Consider the following 12584-nt stretch of genomic DNA (forward strand, 5'->3'; position numbering starts at 1 on the left):
CTAGAGCCAGACCGGCCGATATTAGGCATTTTCCAAAATATCGGTATCGGCAGTTTTAATGGCAGATAAATGAATATTTAAAAAATAAAATAAAAATGGACGAAACATGCTTCAATCATCTCTCCTTAGCCTGTTATATTGAAAATCTATGTTTTACAATTAGCAGTATGACGTTATCCGACCATTGCTAAATTATGGCTCATCATAGACTAGCTAACCACAAAGCTAACTAATGCAACTATCATCAGTGGAAGACCGCTAACGCTAACATTAATGAGCTTGGAAACCACAATGAACTTTTTCTGCCTAAATAAAGTCATGATTACTATATTTATAACTAGCGTATCTCTAGTTACAGTCCCTGCATTGTAAAATGTAAGTTAGACTTGCGAAGAGTGAACATTTAGACATAGAGAAAAAAGTATCAAACGTATCTTGTGCATAAAAGTTAGCTTTTCTTTTACACGTGTGTGAAATCCAACAATATTTAATAATAAAAAAAAAAATATCGGCCGATATATCGGAATATCGGATTTTAAAACCCAAAAATATTTGTATCGGTATCGGCCTTCAAAATCCTTTATCGGTCGGGCTCTAAAATTACCAGACATGCTTACCTCTAAAATCTTGTTTTTCTGTCCCTCATTGACTTTGCCAGCCAAACAGCAATGTGCCAAAGCATTCTGAATGATATGCTTATTTGACTTTGCGCTGGGCTCTTTATATAATTTAGGACCTGCAGCAAAAATATAGAGGGTGCATTATGCTATGTCATAGTTTAATACAATATAATAAGTTATTGTACCATCCGAGTCTGCTGTTGACCCTCCAGTCCTCTAGAGGGAGCCATCACCCGAAGTCCTGAGCATGTTTTATACAGAAGGTAAGTGGATGAATCCAAAAATTGCATACTTCCCTACTATATAGTTGGCAAAAAAACAGTATGTGACAAAGTATTTCCGAATTTACAGTACTCATAAAAAAAAAGTACTCAGATGACCTACTATTTCCGGCGGGAAACTACTATCCATGAGGCCCCGAGAGAGGATTTGTGAATGGCAGTGAAGTGACGCAACTGATGCTGGTAAGTCACTTGATAAAGGCAACATGGCAAATGTTCAGACGTGTACGTCCAGACGACACGCATTCATACTATATAGAACACACTTTTTTTTAGTGGTTGTGAAGTAATTACTTGTTCAAAGTAAGTACCTCCTCAAAAGAGTATGCGATTTCAGATGCAGCCCAAATGTTTGGTCATTTAGAAAAGCTTAGACGTTGAGAGTATTGCTTAGAACTATTATACAGACTATAGCTCCCTCTGGTGGACTGGAGGTAGAGCTGCAGCTTTATTTTAACCTGTATATTCCGTGTTGGATGTCAGTGAGGATGTGGTGGAACCATTCTCCCAGTCTTTCTCTCCGTTACGACTGCTGGAGCGAGTGGGCGACAGGCAACCGTCTGCTGAATCAGGCCTACTGGGATGACATGATAAACTGCAATTTTAATAGGAACAATACTGATACACCTATTAACAACTCCTGATCTCATGCAAAATCAGGCAGTGAGTGAGGTCTTAGTGACTGAATTATAGCTCTTAAATCATAATATTGTGTTTTTATCTTATGTATTTATTTATATTTCATTGATTTAAGCATCAAATGAAACAACAAACATACAATAATTTTAAGGTTACGTATTTCAGAAAGCAACCGGATATTAAATGTACATTAAGGCTGGGTGTCCACCAAAGCGTTTTTAGTCAGCTGAAAACGCCAGACGCTGTGTTTGGGCGCTTGAAAGCGTTTTGGCAGCGCAGCGTTTTTTCCGTTGAGACATTTCGTTGCTATGATACAGAATATCCGCAGCACAGTTTACTTGTAACTGATTTCGCAGATAATTTGTTTCATACTAAAAATTTATTTTTCATTCCATTTTGTTCGGTTAGCTCTGCTGGTTGATGTCGTTGTACTGAAAGAATGGTGTGGTATTAGTCCCGCCCCTCCTCCACTGTGATTGGACGGCTGGGTAAGAATTGACAGTGATGAGCGCTGTGTTTTATCCAAAGTTGAACATTTTTTAAGCCCGGCGCTCGATGCTTCAGTGTGGAAAAAAAAGCCTCGTTACGCTCATGGCGTTTAAAAAACGTGGCGCTCCCATTGAAAACAATTGAAAACGTTCGCCAGGCGCGTGGAAAAAAACGCTTTGGTGGACACACGGCCTAAGACCATGAACATGTATTATTTTTAGAAACATTACTGAAGCCTCTAAATAAGTCTCTTGCAAAAGTGTGAAGAGCAGATCTTTATTGTAGTGTTCTTGCGGGTTCAGTGCCATTCAATGCCAGTGTGAGGCTTAGTGACCTTAAACCAATGCTTATTTAAAAATGACAAAATAAAACAAAAACAAAAAAAGAAGCTGTGATTGGTGAACTATAATAGCCGTCTTTATTGTTCAAAGACTGGGGATCATTCCTTGTGTTTCTGCCAAGCTCATAGCAAAACAGGATGTTCTTCTTGAACAGAAGATGAATGCATAAAGAGTCTTATCCAACCAAGACTGACCTTCTATTTCTCACACGAGGAGAGCTCAAAAAGAAGAAAAGACTGCCAGATGCTAAGCTATAGCTTCTAAGAAGCGAGAACATTCAAGAATACGAAGGAAAAATACAGAGAATTCAAAGGATACTGGGTTAGTATTGTGCAATAAAGGACATTTTCTCTTTCGTTTGACTGCTTAAAGCGCCGTAAGACGTCTTACCTGGGTGTTTTCTTATCCGAGCTGACACTGTCATTATCTCCAAGAGACGCCAGAGACAGGCTGGACACTGAAAAAACACGAGGTCGTGAACCTGGATGCAACAGAAAACGGGACAGGTCCCACAGTTACACAAGACCACAGCAAGCCCGCCAAACTTTGTGTTACCCTCATAACAGTACAGCTCTCTGTAACGATGTTGCTAAATGGCCTCTCCAACTTCTTCCACTGTCTAAACAAAATGAGTTTATATATTTGAAAAAAAATCATTTAAAAGAATGCTTAAGTCACTCAACCACTTAGTTACATTAGTTAGAAAATGATATGGTTAGAATAGATATTTAGAGCAAGTGTTATAGTACTTAAGTAGTTAGTAGTTAAGTAGTATAGGAGTTATAGTGTTATAGGGATGCAGTGAGCTGGACAGGGAAAGGCTGAGAGTAGCACAAAGCATACAGTGCCGGGCTTCGCCAATAGGGGGCGCTCGCCCTTTACCTGCCGTGGCCCTGACAGGAGTCCTGGGGGACTCCATCACATCTCTGTGGATGGACTTGGGCCTTGGTTTCCTCTGCTTGGCCCCCGCGGGCCGTGGTTTGACAAGCGTGTCCATGTCCTCCATAAGCTTAAGCTGTTTTCTCCTCAGGTACTCCTGCTTGATAAATTCCCGCCGGGCTTTATCTTCTTCCTTCTTCGTGCGGTCTTCCTCTGCTTTCAGCCTGTGGAAAGAGACAGATATTTGATTTAAGAATCAGGGGGATAAATTTAGTCTTGGCGATTGACAGATGGGCAGGCTGTTACCTGGCCTCCTCTTTCTTTTGCTCAAGCTCTAACTCCAGCTGTTGTTTCCTCTGCTGGCTCTCCCGTTCTCTTCTCAGCCTTTTCTCCAGAAGTGCGGCTCGTTTCACGGCCATGCTGTCCTCTCCTTTCATGTCATCCTGCATTATTGAGAATCTCTGTTAATATCTTTTTATGTTCAGGTTTTTCCAAGTATCTGAAGGCAGTGCACTGATGTTGATATGACCAGTCTGAATGAACCAGATATACGCTACACTGCTCAGACTCCCTGCAGAAGGCTAACATCATAAAATAAATGATTTATTTCCCTCCGTTTCTTGACCTAGATCCAACAGCTGCATTTTCCAGTGATCTGTCCCAAGCTAACCTCCTTCTGTGACTGTACACACTAAGAACATTTCAGATATTAGTCACACCACAACATTTTCCCAAACTAAAGCTATGGTTATATGGCATTTCGGGTACTAACTATGGCCTTAAACAGCTAAAACAACACGATTTTTTAAAGTTTCTTTATAAAATGTGACTAGTGCTTGCCACCACAATGCTAAAGTCTTCTGGATGGTTGTTGGGGCATTGTTAGCTGGTTGATAAGGTGTTCTGTATTGTTTTAGCCCTTTGGTAGGTGGTTGCTTAATGGTCCAGGACATATCCTACCAAAGTCTAGAGGTTCTAATCACTAACAGTAAGCAATAGTAAGTGACGTTCACCACTAAGTATTCACAACATGTGGTGGTGGTACGGGAGAATTTAACTTCCAAGCTTTCTTGATCTACAGGATCATATGACATTTAAATCTACCTTAAAGAAGAATCCACGGCACATTTTCTGCTCATCGTCCTGATTCTCTCCTGAAGTCTCATTTTCACCTTCCTCTTCTAATGCCTGTCCATCCAGGGGCTTGAGAACAGACAGTGGAACCTCAATCAAATTTTTGTTGGTCTGATGGGCAATGTCAAATGGCTCAGTGGGAGTGACAATAACGGTCTCCATAACGATCTGCGACAAGACTTCTGACACACTAGATTCCATTGCTGGTTTCAACTCATCTGTTGACTTCTTCAGATTCTCCCTTTCTTCCGTTGGTTTGTTCTCATTTTTGCTCTCCCCAGTGTCTTCGGTTACTGCCTGTTGGGTTTCTTTGGTTGGGGAGGTGTTAGTACTATAAGAACATTCAATAGACAATGACTCAATGCCTTGTTCAATGTCCTTGTCTGTGGTTTCAGCTCCTGATGGTGGTTTCTTCTCACTTCCCAAATAAGTAAACGAGCAGGACACGGACTGAGAAGGGGAGAACCTTCTGAGGCGTGGGATGCTGTCCACTGATTGTGGAACGTTTAAGACTCGGTTGAAGGGAGTGATCTTTAGCTCATTGGGTCTGGGTGTCCTTGGCGTCTTGGAATGGAAAGAAGCGGACTTCCTCTTAAGGTTTGTAGGGGAACGGTGTGTAGCTCTAGGGGAATCTGCAGGTGAGGGAGATCCAGAAGAGCGCGCCCCACTCCCTCTGAGCTCCCGTACCTGCTTTTGTGGCGAAAGTTGAGGTGGTAACACAACCCATGCCTGTTGCTCTCGCATCTGCATAATTACCTCCTGCTGCTGGGCCAGTCGCTGCATCTCAGTCTGCAAGAAGCTCAGGGACGAATTGAGCTTCTCAATGGAGCGTGTATATTCCATCAGGTCCGCCTCGCAGGTGCCATCCTCACCCGCAGACTTCAGCGGAGACTTGTCAGGTTGGGATGTCTCCATTGGCATCTTACTTCCCTCTGAAGTGGGAGTGTTCTCTTGAGATGGTGAGGTGCCATCTACCCCTTTCCTCTTGACAACTGTGAGGAAAGCACTGCGTCCCATCTTTTGACGGTGTCGGGTAAAGGCCGCCTCCACTTTCTTCTTCTGGGCTTCAATGGCCCGACGCTTCTCCTCAAGTCTCATGCGCAGTTGTACCATTTCTGCAGCCATGGTCTGGGCTGGGTCCTTGGATGGCTGATGTGCAGGGCTGATATCAGGCGAAGGGGCCCAGGAGACAGAGTGAGGAATGCCGAGATCTGAACCATCTGGTGTTGTGCCTTGGGAAGCACTACCTTTGGCCTCCCCGTTTGGATTGAGTTTACGGAATTTCTGCTCAGCAAAGCTGGTCATCTTAATCCCAGGTGTAAAAGCAGGGGTTGGGATACTTCCGGCAGGGGATTTGGCACTAAGGCTGCTGGGACATGGGCTAGTAGAGCCTTGGCTATGGCAAGCTTTTGCCTCAAAGTCTTGATCTGTGTCAAGCTCTATGCTGACAGTACAATCCCTAAGCGATGAGTCCTCATCCAATGTTTCTTGGATGTCCTCCGTCCGCACATGGATGCCAGTGTCTACTTCAGTGGTGGATGAGCTAGCAACCCCTTTGAATGATTCTGAAACTGAGTCTAGTTCGCCATCCTTTGCTTTGGGGTTCGGTTCACTTTTACTCTGCAGGTGAAGAAAGAAGCCCTCACCGGCCGCTTGGGCCCTGGGGCTCTGTGATTGCTTCTCTGAGTTGTGGATGATCTCAAGGGCCTCTTCGATGCTAGGTGGCCCTGAGCCATTTAGACGGCTGTTAAGATTTCCTGACTGGCCGTCAGGACAGACTTCCTCCTCAATGCCCATGTTCTTGCCATTGATAGGCTGAAAGGACAGGTTTCTCTTGATGCCCCTTGTTCCATGGGGCATCTTGAAACCAAAACCTTCAGTGCTGGCAGACCGAGTCATTCCTCGGCCAGTAGGTGTTTGATTGGTGCGCTCTTTATCAAATGGGATTTCAAAGGAAACACCCTGAGCAGCAGACCTGCAGAAAGAAGACAGGATGTTATCCAATGGCATGTAGTCTTACACTCTATGGCTTAAAGTCTCAATAATAAGATGAAATTGCACTTACTTTTTCTCCTTGGGCCAAGTACCCATGAAGCTGTCCACAAATGACATTGATGTTGATCGCCTGATCTCACCTGTATAACACACATATATAACTTCTAAAGCACTGGGTGCATTTAGTACTTATATTTTGACATAAAACACTTTTTTAGACTTCTGAACTTTACCCGAGCCTGAAGTCTGTGGTTGAGGTCGGAGTGGGAGACTTAAATATAAGAAAAAAAAGGGGGAAAAAATAGAAATATCAATGTAATTTTACATTTGATTTTCAATATCTACAAACAAAGTAAAAAGCAGGAGGGGGAATTTTTCCATTAAAGATTTTTTTTTATATACCTTGGTCTGTCTGGACTAGGAGGTCTTTCCATGAAACTTCGCTTTGTGACTTTTGAGATGGGCACAGACGGCAGATTTTTCAGTGAAGGGGCTGGAGCTATAATGTGTCAGTATACAAATGTATTGTAATATGACAAATACAAATATGTAATAAGATATAAGATAAGATTGTTATAAGATTAGCTTACCTTCAATGTCCAACACCTGAGGTTCAACAAATGGAGGCTTAACAACCTCAAACCACCAGAAGAGCTCAGCCATGAACACAAGATAGTTATTCTGGTAAAAAATAAAAACAACAATAGCTTTATAATTCAATATATATAATAACAAGTAGAACTTTGCAAGGTGTCCCCTAAAATAATACGCTTGTATAAAACTAATATATGCAATATTCCTCCTCTTCCACAAGATGTCTCTGCATTTCTCTAAATCCTGTTAGTTCATGAACAGACACCACCTGGAGACAAGAACGTCCTTTTCCTTCAAATTTAATTGTATAGCTTATATATGAGGAATGTTGAGGAATTACATAATGTATGGTATATATAGCATTATTTTCGCTTGGTCTAATAACAAAATCTTTTTGTGTTATGACCAACATCTTTACACTAAGACTACAAAATTCATGACCTTGAATTCATCGAGGGTACCTGACATGATGAAAAATGCCTCTCAGCAGAAATCATACCTAGCAGTTTAAAGGCACAGGGTAACAGCAGCAATTATCTGAGGCTACTCCCAGAGACATTACCTCAGCATTTTAATTGACTTTCAACAAAGAGTCCTTGCTTTCTTTATAGGCTCGAGTAGCACTAAACCACATCAATTCCATGTAACCAAATGATTAAAGCATTTATTCACCTTATAATCCAAGGCATCATTTTTTAAGTCTTCAATAATATAATAAAATGAATGTCAATTGCTTGCAAATTAACAAAAACAACGACGGATTCTGACTGAAAAATGTCTTAATAACGGAATGGCAAAAGAATGGAACAAAACCTTTAGAGTGGTCAATCAATTAAAAATGCTAATACTATAATATTATTTTTTTGATGTACTTAAAATATTTAATTAGAAATATATATATATAACAACTAGGAATGCACGATATATCTGCATATCGGTATCGGCCGATATATGTTCATTTTTAATGCAATCGTTATCGGCCTAGTAAGAAAATGTGGCTGATATATTAAAGAGTTAGTTCACCCAAAAATGAAAATTCTGTCAGTATTTACTCACCCTCATGTTGTTTCAACCCCGTAAGACCTTTGTTCATCTTCGGAACACAAATTAAGATATTTAAGATATTAAGATCGCTCCTGCATACAGTCCATAGGCTTCTTGAGGTACTGGCTGTTGCTGTCCCCGAAAAGTCATTAAAGACATCGTTAAAATAGTCCAAGTGACTACAGGGGCTCAATCTTAAGTTTATCAAACGACGAGAACACTTTTGTGCGCAAAAAAACAACAAAAATAACGACTTTATTTCAACTATTCACTTCCTTCTCAATGAGCCTGTAAGTCCGTTAACGTAGTGTGATAGCGTAGAGCTACGTCACACGTAGGCTCACTATTGGCCGACGCTGGTCATGTGTGTGTGATGCGTGTGACGTACAATAACAGAAGCTTACGCTATTAAACTAGTCACCTGACTCGCGCAGAGGGAGAAATAAACGAATAGTTGAAATAAAGTCGTTATTTTTGTTGTTTTTTTGCACACAAAAGTGTTCTCGTCGTTTGATAAACTTAAAGGACAACTCCAGCGCAAAATGAACCTTTGGTCTAATTACACATTGCTACCTAGTCAACCGTTATCCGAGATTTGTTTTCATGATTGCCGAATGTAAATAGTTTTATCTCTAAAAACAGTTTAGCCTATAACGCTAGTATAATGCTAGTATATAGGGCATAGAGTAATGACAAATAAAAATCGCTTGTTATTACCACTAACAAGGCTCAAAATAGCCCCACACCAACGCAACAGCATAACAAGGGTCCCTACATTCAAACCGAAGCATTGAGAACTTTGTCAGTGTCCAAACAGTTTAATAAGAAGATATTTCATACACACAGTCAACTTCGCGAATACAGGAAGAAGCCATCTTTGAAAAATAGTCTCGACCAGTCGATCTACGAGCGCCGATCCAAGTGCGCTGAACTGTGCAGAATCTCATATGGTCCGTTGTTTCCAGAAGAAACACAAACACAAACCGTTTACTTGTCTTCAATATGAACACGTAGCCTACTGTTCGCGCTCACATTATCACCTTATTCACATCTCACCACCGCACTTGGATCGGCGTTCGTAGATCGACTGGTCGAGACTATTTTTCAAAGACGGCTTCTTCCTGTATTCGCGAAGTTGACTGTGTGTATAAAATATCTTCTTATTAAACTGTTTGGACACTGACAAAGTTCTCAATGCTTCGGTTTGAATGTAGGGACTCTTGTTATGCTGTCGCGTTGGTATGGGGCTATTTTGAGCCTTTTTAGTGGTAATAACAAGCGATTTTTATTTGTCATTACTCTATGCCCTATATACTAGCATTATACTAGCGTTATAGGCTAAACTGTTTTTAGAGATAAAACTATTTACATTCGGCAATCATGAAAACAAATCTCAGATAACGGTTTACTAGGTAACAATGTGTAATTAGACCAAAGGTTCATTTTGCGCCGGAGTTGTCCTTTAAGATTGAGCCCCGGTAGTCACTTGGACTATTTTAACGATGTCTTTAATGACTTTTCGAGGACAGCAAGAGCCAGTCCCTCAAGAAGCCTATGGACTGTATGCAGGAGCGATCTTAATATCTTAAATATCTTAATTTGTGTTCCGAAGATGAACGAAGGTCTTACGGGGTTGGAACAACATGAGGGTGAGTAAATACTGACAGAATTTTTGGGTGAACTAACCCTTTAAAGCCGATTATTCCCTTCAGCTGAGACACTTGTTGAGCACTGTTTATGTTTTTGAATTTCTTGAAATATGATTGAAATCTCTTCAAAAAATGAAAATACGGTTCGGTACAACTCTGTCATATCGGCTATACAACACTATAACATGGACATGGATTTAATTGTGAGACTTTTGTTTTTGTAATCAGGCTCTCAAAATTAGATACAAATTTGGATTTAAGTTTATCGGCCGATATATCAGTCATCGGCTTTCAAATTTAAAGAATTATCGGTTATCGGTATCGGCCAAAATGATCATATCGGTGCATCCCTAATAACAACTTTTTACTCTACAGTTAAGAGGATAAAGAAATGAATGCGATCAGGTCACAATGCATTCCAGATTCAAACCGGCATCTTCCGCAGGAGAACTACATGAAGCACACGTGCAAACCGCACTGAACATTTAAATAAAAGGAAGCAGCTGGGATTAGATTACTGACAGAAACTGGGTCAAGGTTACAGCTCAGTGACTTGCTCTCAATTCCACTCACATCTCTGAGATTCAGCTCTGAAGTCTGGCATCATGTCCTCTAAACAGAGGCTGTTAGGTGCAAATAAAACCCAACACAGTGTGATATTTTGCTACCATTTGTGGAACAACAGTTTCAACAAAAACCAGGTGTGACGTTGATTCCAGTACGATTGCTCTGTCCATTGCTCATTTCTAACCTATTTATGGTTTAGTAAGTGTGGCGAGGTTTACAAATCCAAATGATTGCCTTACTATAAACTGCCAAACATCTCATCATTCTCTTTCAATACCCACTGAAACCAACCGTTTCATCTTATGGATTTCAACACTACCGGCAGAAAAATCATACATTTTTAATGGATTTTCAGTATCCACCACTGAAATTCAGATGTTCTTTCTATCCAGTCTAGTCCAGACCAGAGAGGACCAAGATCAAAGACATGTCAACATAACATTCGGATAAAAAAAAAAAAAACTGGTTTTCCCCATCCATCTGATCTCATCAAGAAAGTTTAGAGAGTCTGTTTTATATCTGACAGAGTAGTCTGAAGGTACAAAAAAAAGTGGATAAGACACATGCCTTTGGTGTGAGAGACTCAGGTTCGAATCCACTGTGGAGACACCAATGTGTCCCTCAGCAAGACACTTAACCCCTAGTTGATCCAGAGGCGTGCGACCTCTGACATATATAGCAATTGTAAGTCGCTTTGGATAAAAGTATCAGTTAAATGATTTTTTTTTTTTAAATCTAGTTTGATGTATGTAGCTGCAACACAAGTGTTTTCTATTTTTTTTTAAAAAAACAATATTTTAAGATCTTAGAGAGGATGAAAACTGCATAGTAAAGTACATTATACAAGCAAAACAAATGTTCTAGGCTTATTTGGCTTAGCAAAGATGCCACAATGGCTTATCAAACAAACCATTCTTCCAATTAGAGATCCACCAATATATCGGCCAATAATCGGTATCGGTTAAAGCAATGCCGATTATATCCTGTAGTTGTAATAGATCAACCAACTTAAGGTTCTACTATGGCATCAGGGTGTAAAACGCTCCCTAACTAAAACCAAATCTGGACGTACTGTAAGTTGTCTCTGAAGACTTACTTTGATGGAGGAATGAGCGTAGAGCATGTCCTCTAGATTGAAGTGGCAGCAGTGGTTCAAATGCTCCCTGCAGAAGTCCTGGATGAGATGAAGGTTGTAGAGACTGTCTGCCAGTGACATGGTTTCCTTCAGGAAAATGTCTGTAAATCAAAGACTGTAAATCAAAGTGCTACACTAACCAGGCACTACTCAATGAGACAGATCATCTGGCCTATTTGTCAGATTCACCAAGGGCTCAACCAATCACAGAGAAGCCCATTAATCATGGAATCTAAATGGCAGTCATGTGATTCAGCCTTTGGAGATCAATCTAATGACATCCGTCATTTGACACAGCTGGGTGGAGAAACAGTTCTAGTCCTCTTTGTCACTGTGATTAGATTAACAGTAACTTCGATTGATGATTAAATGATTTCTAAATGAGTAGTTGTAGACTATTGTATTCACCAATTCAAAGTCCAGTGCAATTTGCAAAATGGCTGAAATCGATATACAGCATGATAAAAACAACCTTCAAAACATTTGTAATGTGACATTTTAAAGTGAAACTGAAATATTTAGTGGTAAATTACGCCTAAATAAAGAATAACCAGAATATAAATAGAATAAATGCTAAATAAAATTTGCAATCCAAATAAAATATTGTGAAAAATATGAACATAATATAATTCTATGCTATAAATAATATATATATATATATATATATATTTTTTTTTTTAACACATGTAGTATTATTAAATTTATATTTTTCACACTGTTTTTCTAGATTTAAATGTTTGTATGGTTTGTTATGAAATGTTAAAAAAAGCATCTGGGCTCAAACAACTGAAAATATATAATATTTTTTTACATTTTGAGGAAAAAAATTCTATAATGATAATAATAAATGTATAGTAATACTATAATATTTTATTTCATAATATAAAAACAATACGTTTGATTATTGCATAATGCATTATATTTCAATTATAATATTGTAAAAAAAGTAAAAAAAAACTTGACTTTTTTTTGAATATTGTAGAAAAAATGAACATAATATTATAGTTTATTACATTATACTCCTTTTTTTATTTTTTAATATAAAACATATGAAGAGTTCAGATGCAAAAGCCTCTAAGTGCCATTTGAAATTTTCTTCTAGAATGATCATTTTTATCAAGCTTGTATATTTAACTTCAGTGATTTCACTTAAATGGCAATGATAATTACCTATGAATTGTTATTTAAGTAAAATTACTGAACTTAAATATACAAGT

General features: G+C 39.4%; 1 protein-coding gene across 6 annotated transcripts in view; it reads right to left on the minus strand.

Moving 5' to 3' along the window:
* camsap2a (calmodulin regulated spectrin associated protein family member 2a) overlaps window positions 1-12584 on the minus strand; it is a 45759-nt gene that overhangs the window by 2237 nt on the left and 30938 nt on the right. For 2 of the 6 annotated variants that reach the window (XM_089116573.1, XM_089116557.1), the window contains 11 exons: window positions 11329-11468; window positions 6969-7059; window positions 6781-6877; window positions 6612-6649; window positions 6449-6518; window positions 4354-6358; window positions 3556-3692; window positions 3253-3473; window positions 2761-2851; window positions 1360-1475; window positions 618-736 (listed from right to left, as the gene is read on the minus strand). In XM_089116573.1, the coding sequence (XP_088972699.1) occupies window positions 618-736; window positions 1360-1475; window positions 2761-2851; window positions 3253-3473; window positions 3556-3692; window positions 4354-6358; window positions 6449-6518; window positions 6612-6649; window positions 6781-6877; window positions 6969-7059; window positions 11329-11468 (3125 nt within the window). Of the gene's footprint in view, window positions 1-617; window positions 737-1359; window positions 1479-2760; window positions 2852-3252; window positions 3474-3555; window positions 3693-4353; window positions 6359-6448; window positions 6519-6611; window positions 6650-6780; window positions 6878-6968; window positions 7060-11328; window positions 11469-12584 lie in introns of all 6 variants that reach the window. The other 4 variants (XM_039694860.2, XM_039694857.2, XM_089116568.1 and 1 more) reach the window with 3 other exon arrangements.

Source organism: Pimephales promelas, chromosome 2 (assembly GCF_988280905.1).
Source record: "Pimephales promelas chromosome 2, fPimPro1.hap1.1, whole genome shotgun sequence".
Classification (NCBI taxonomy): domain Eukaryota; kingdom Metazoa; phylum Chordata; class Actinopteri; order Cypriniformes; family Leuciscidae; genus Pimephales; species Pimephales promelas.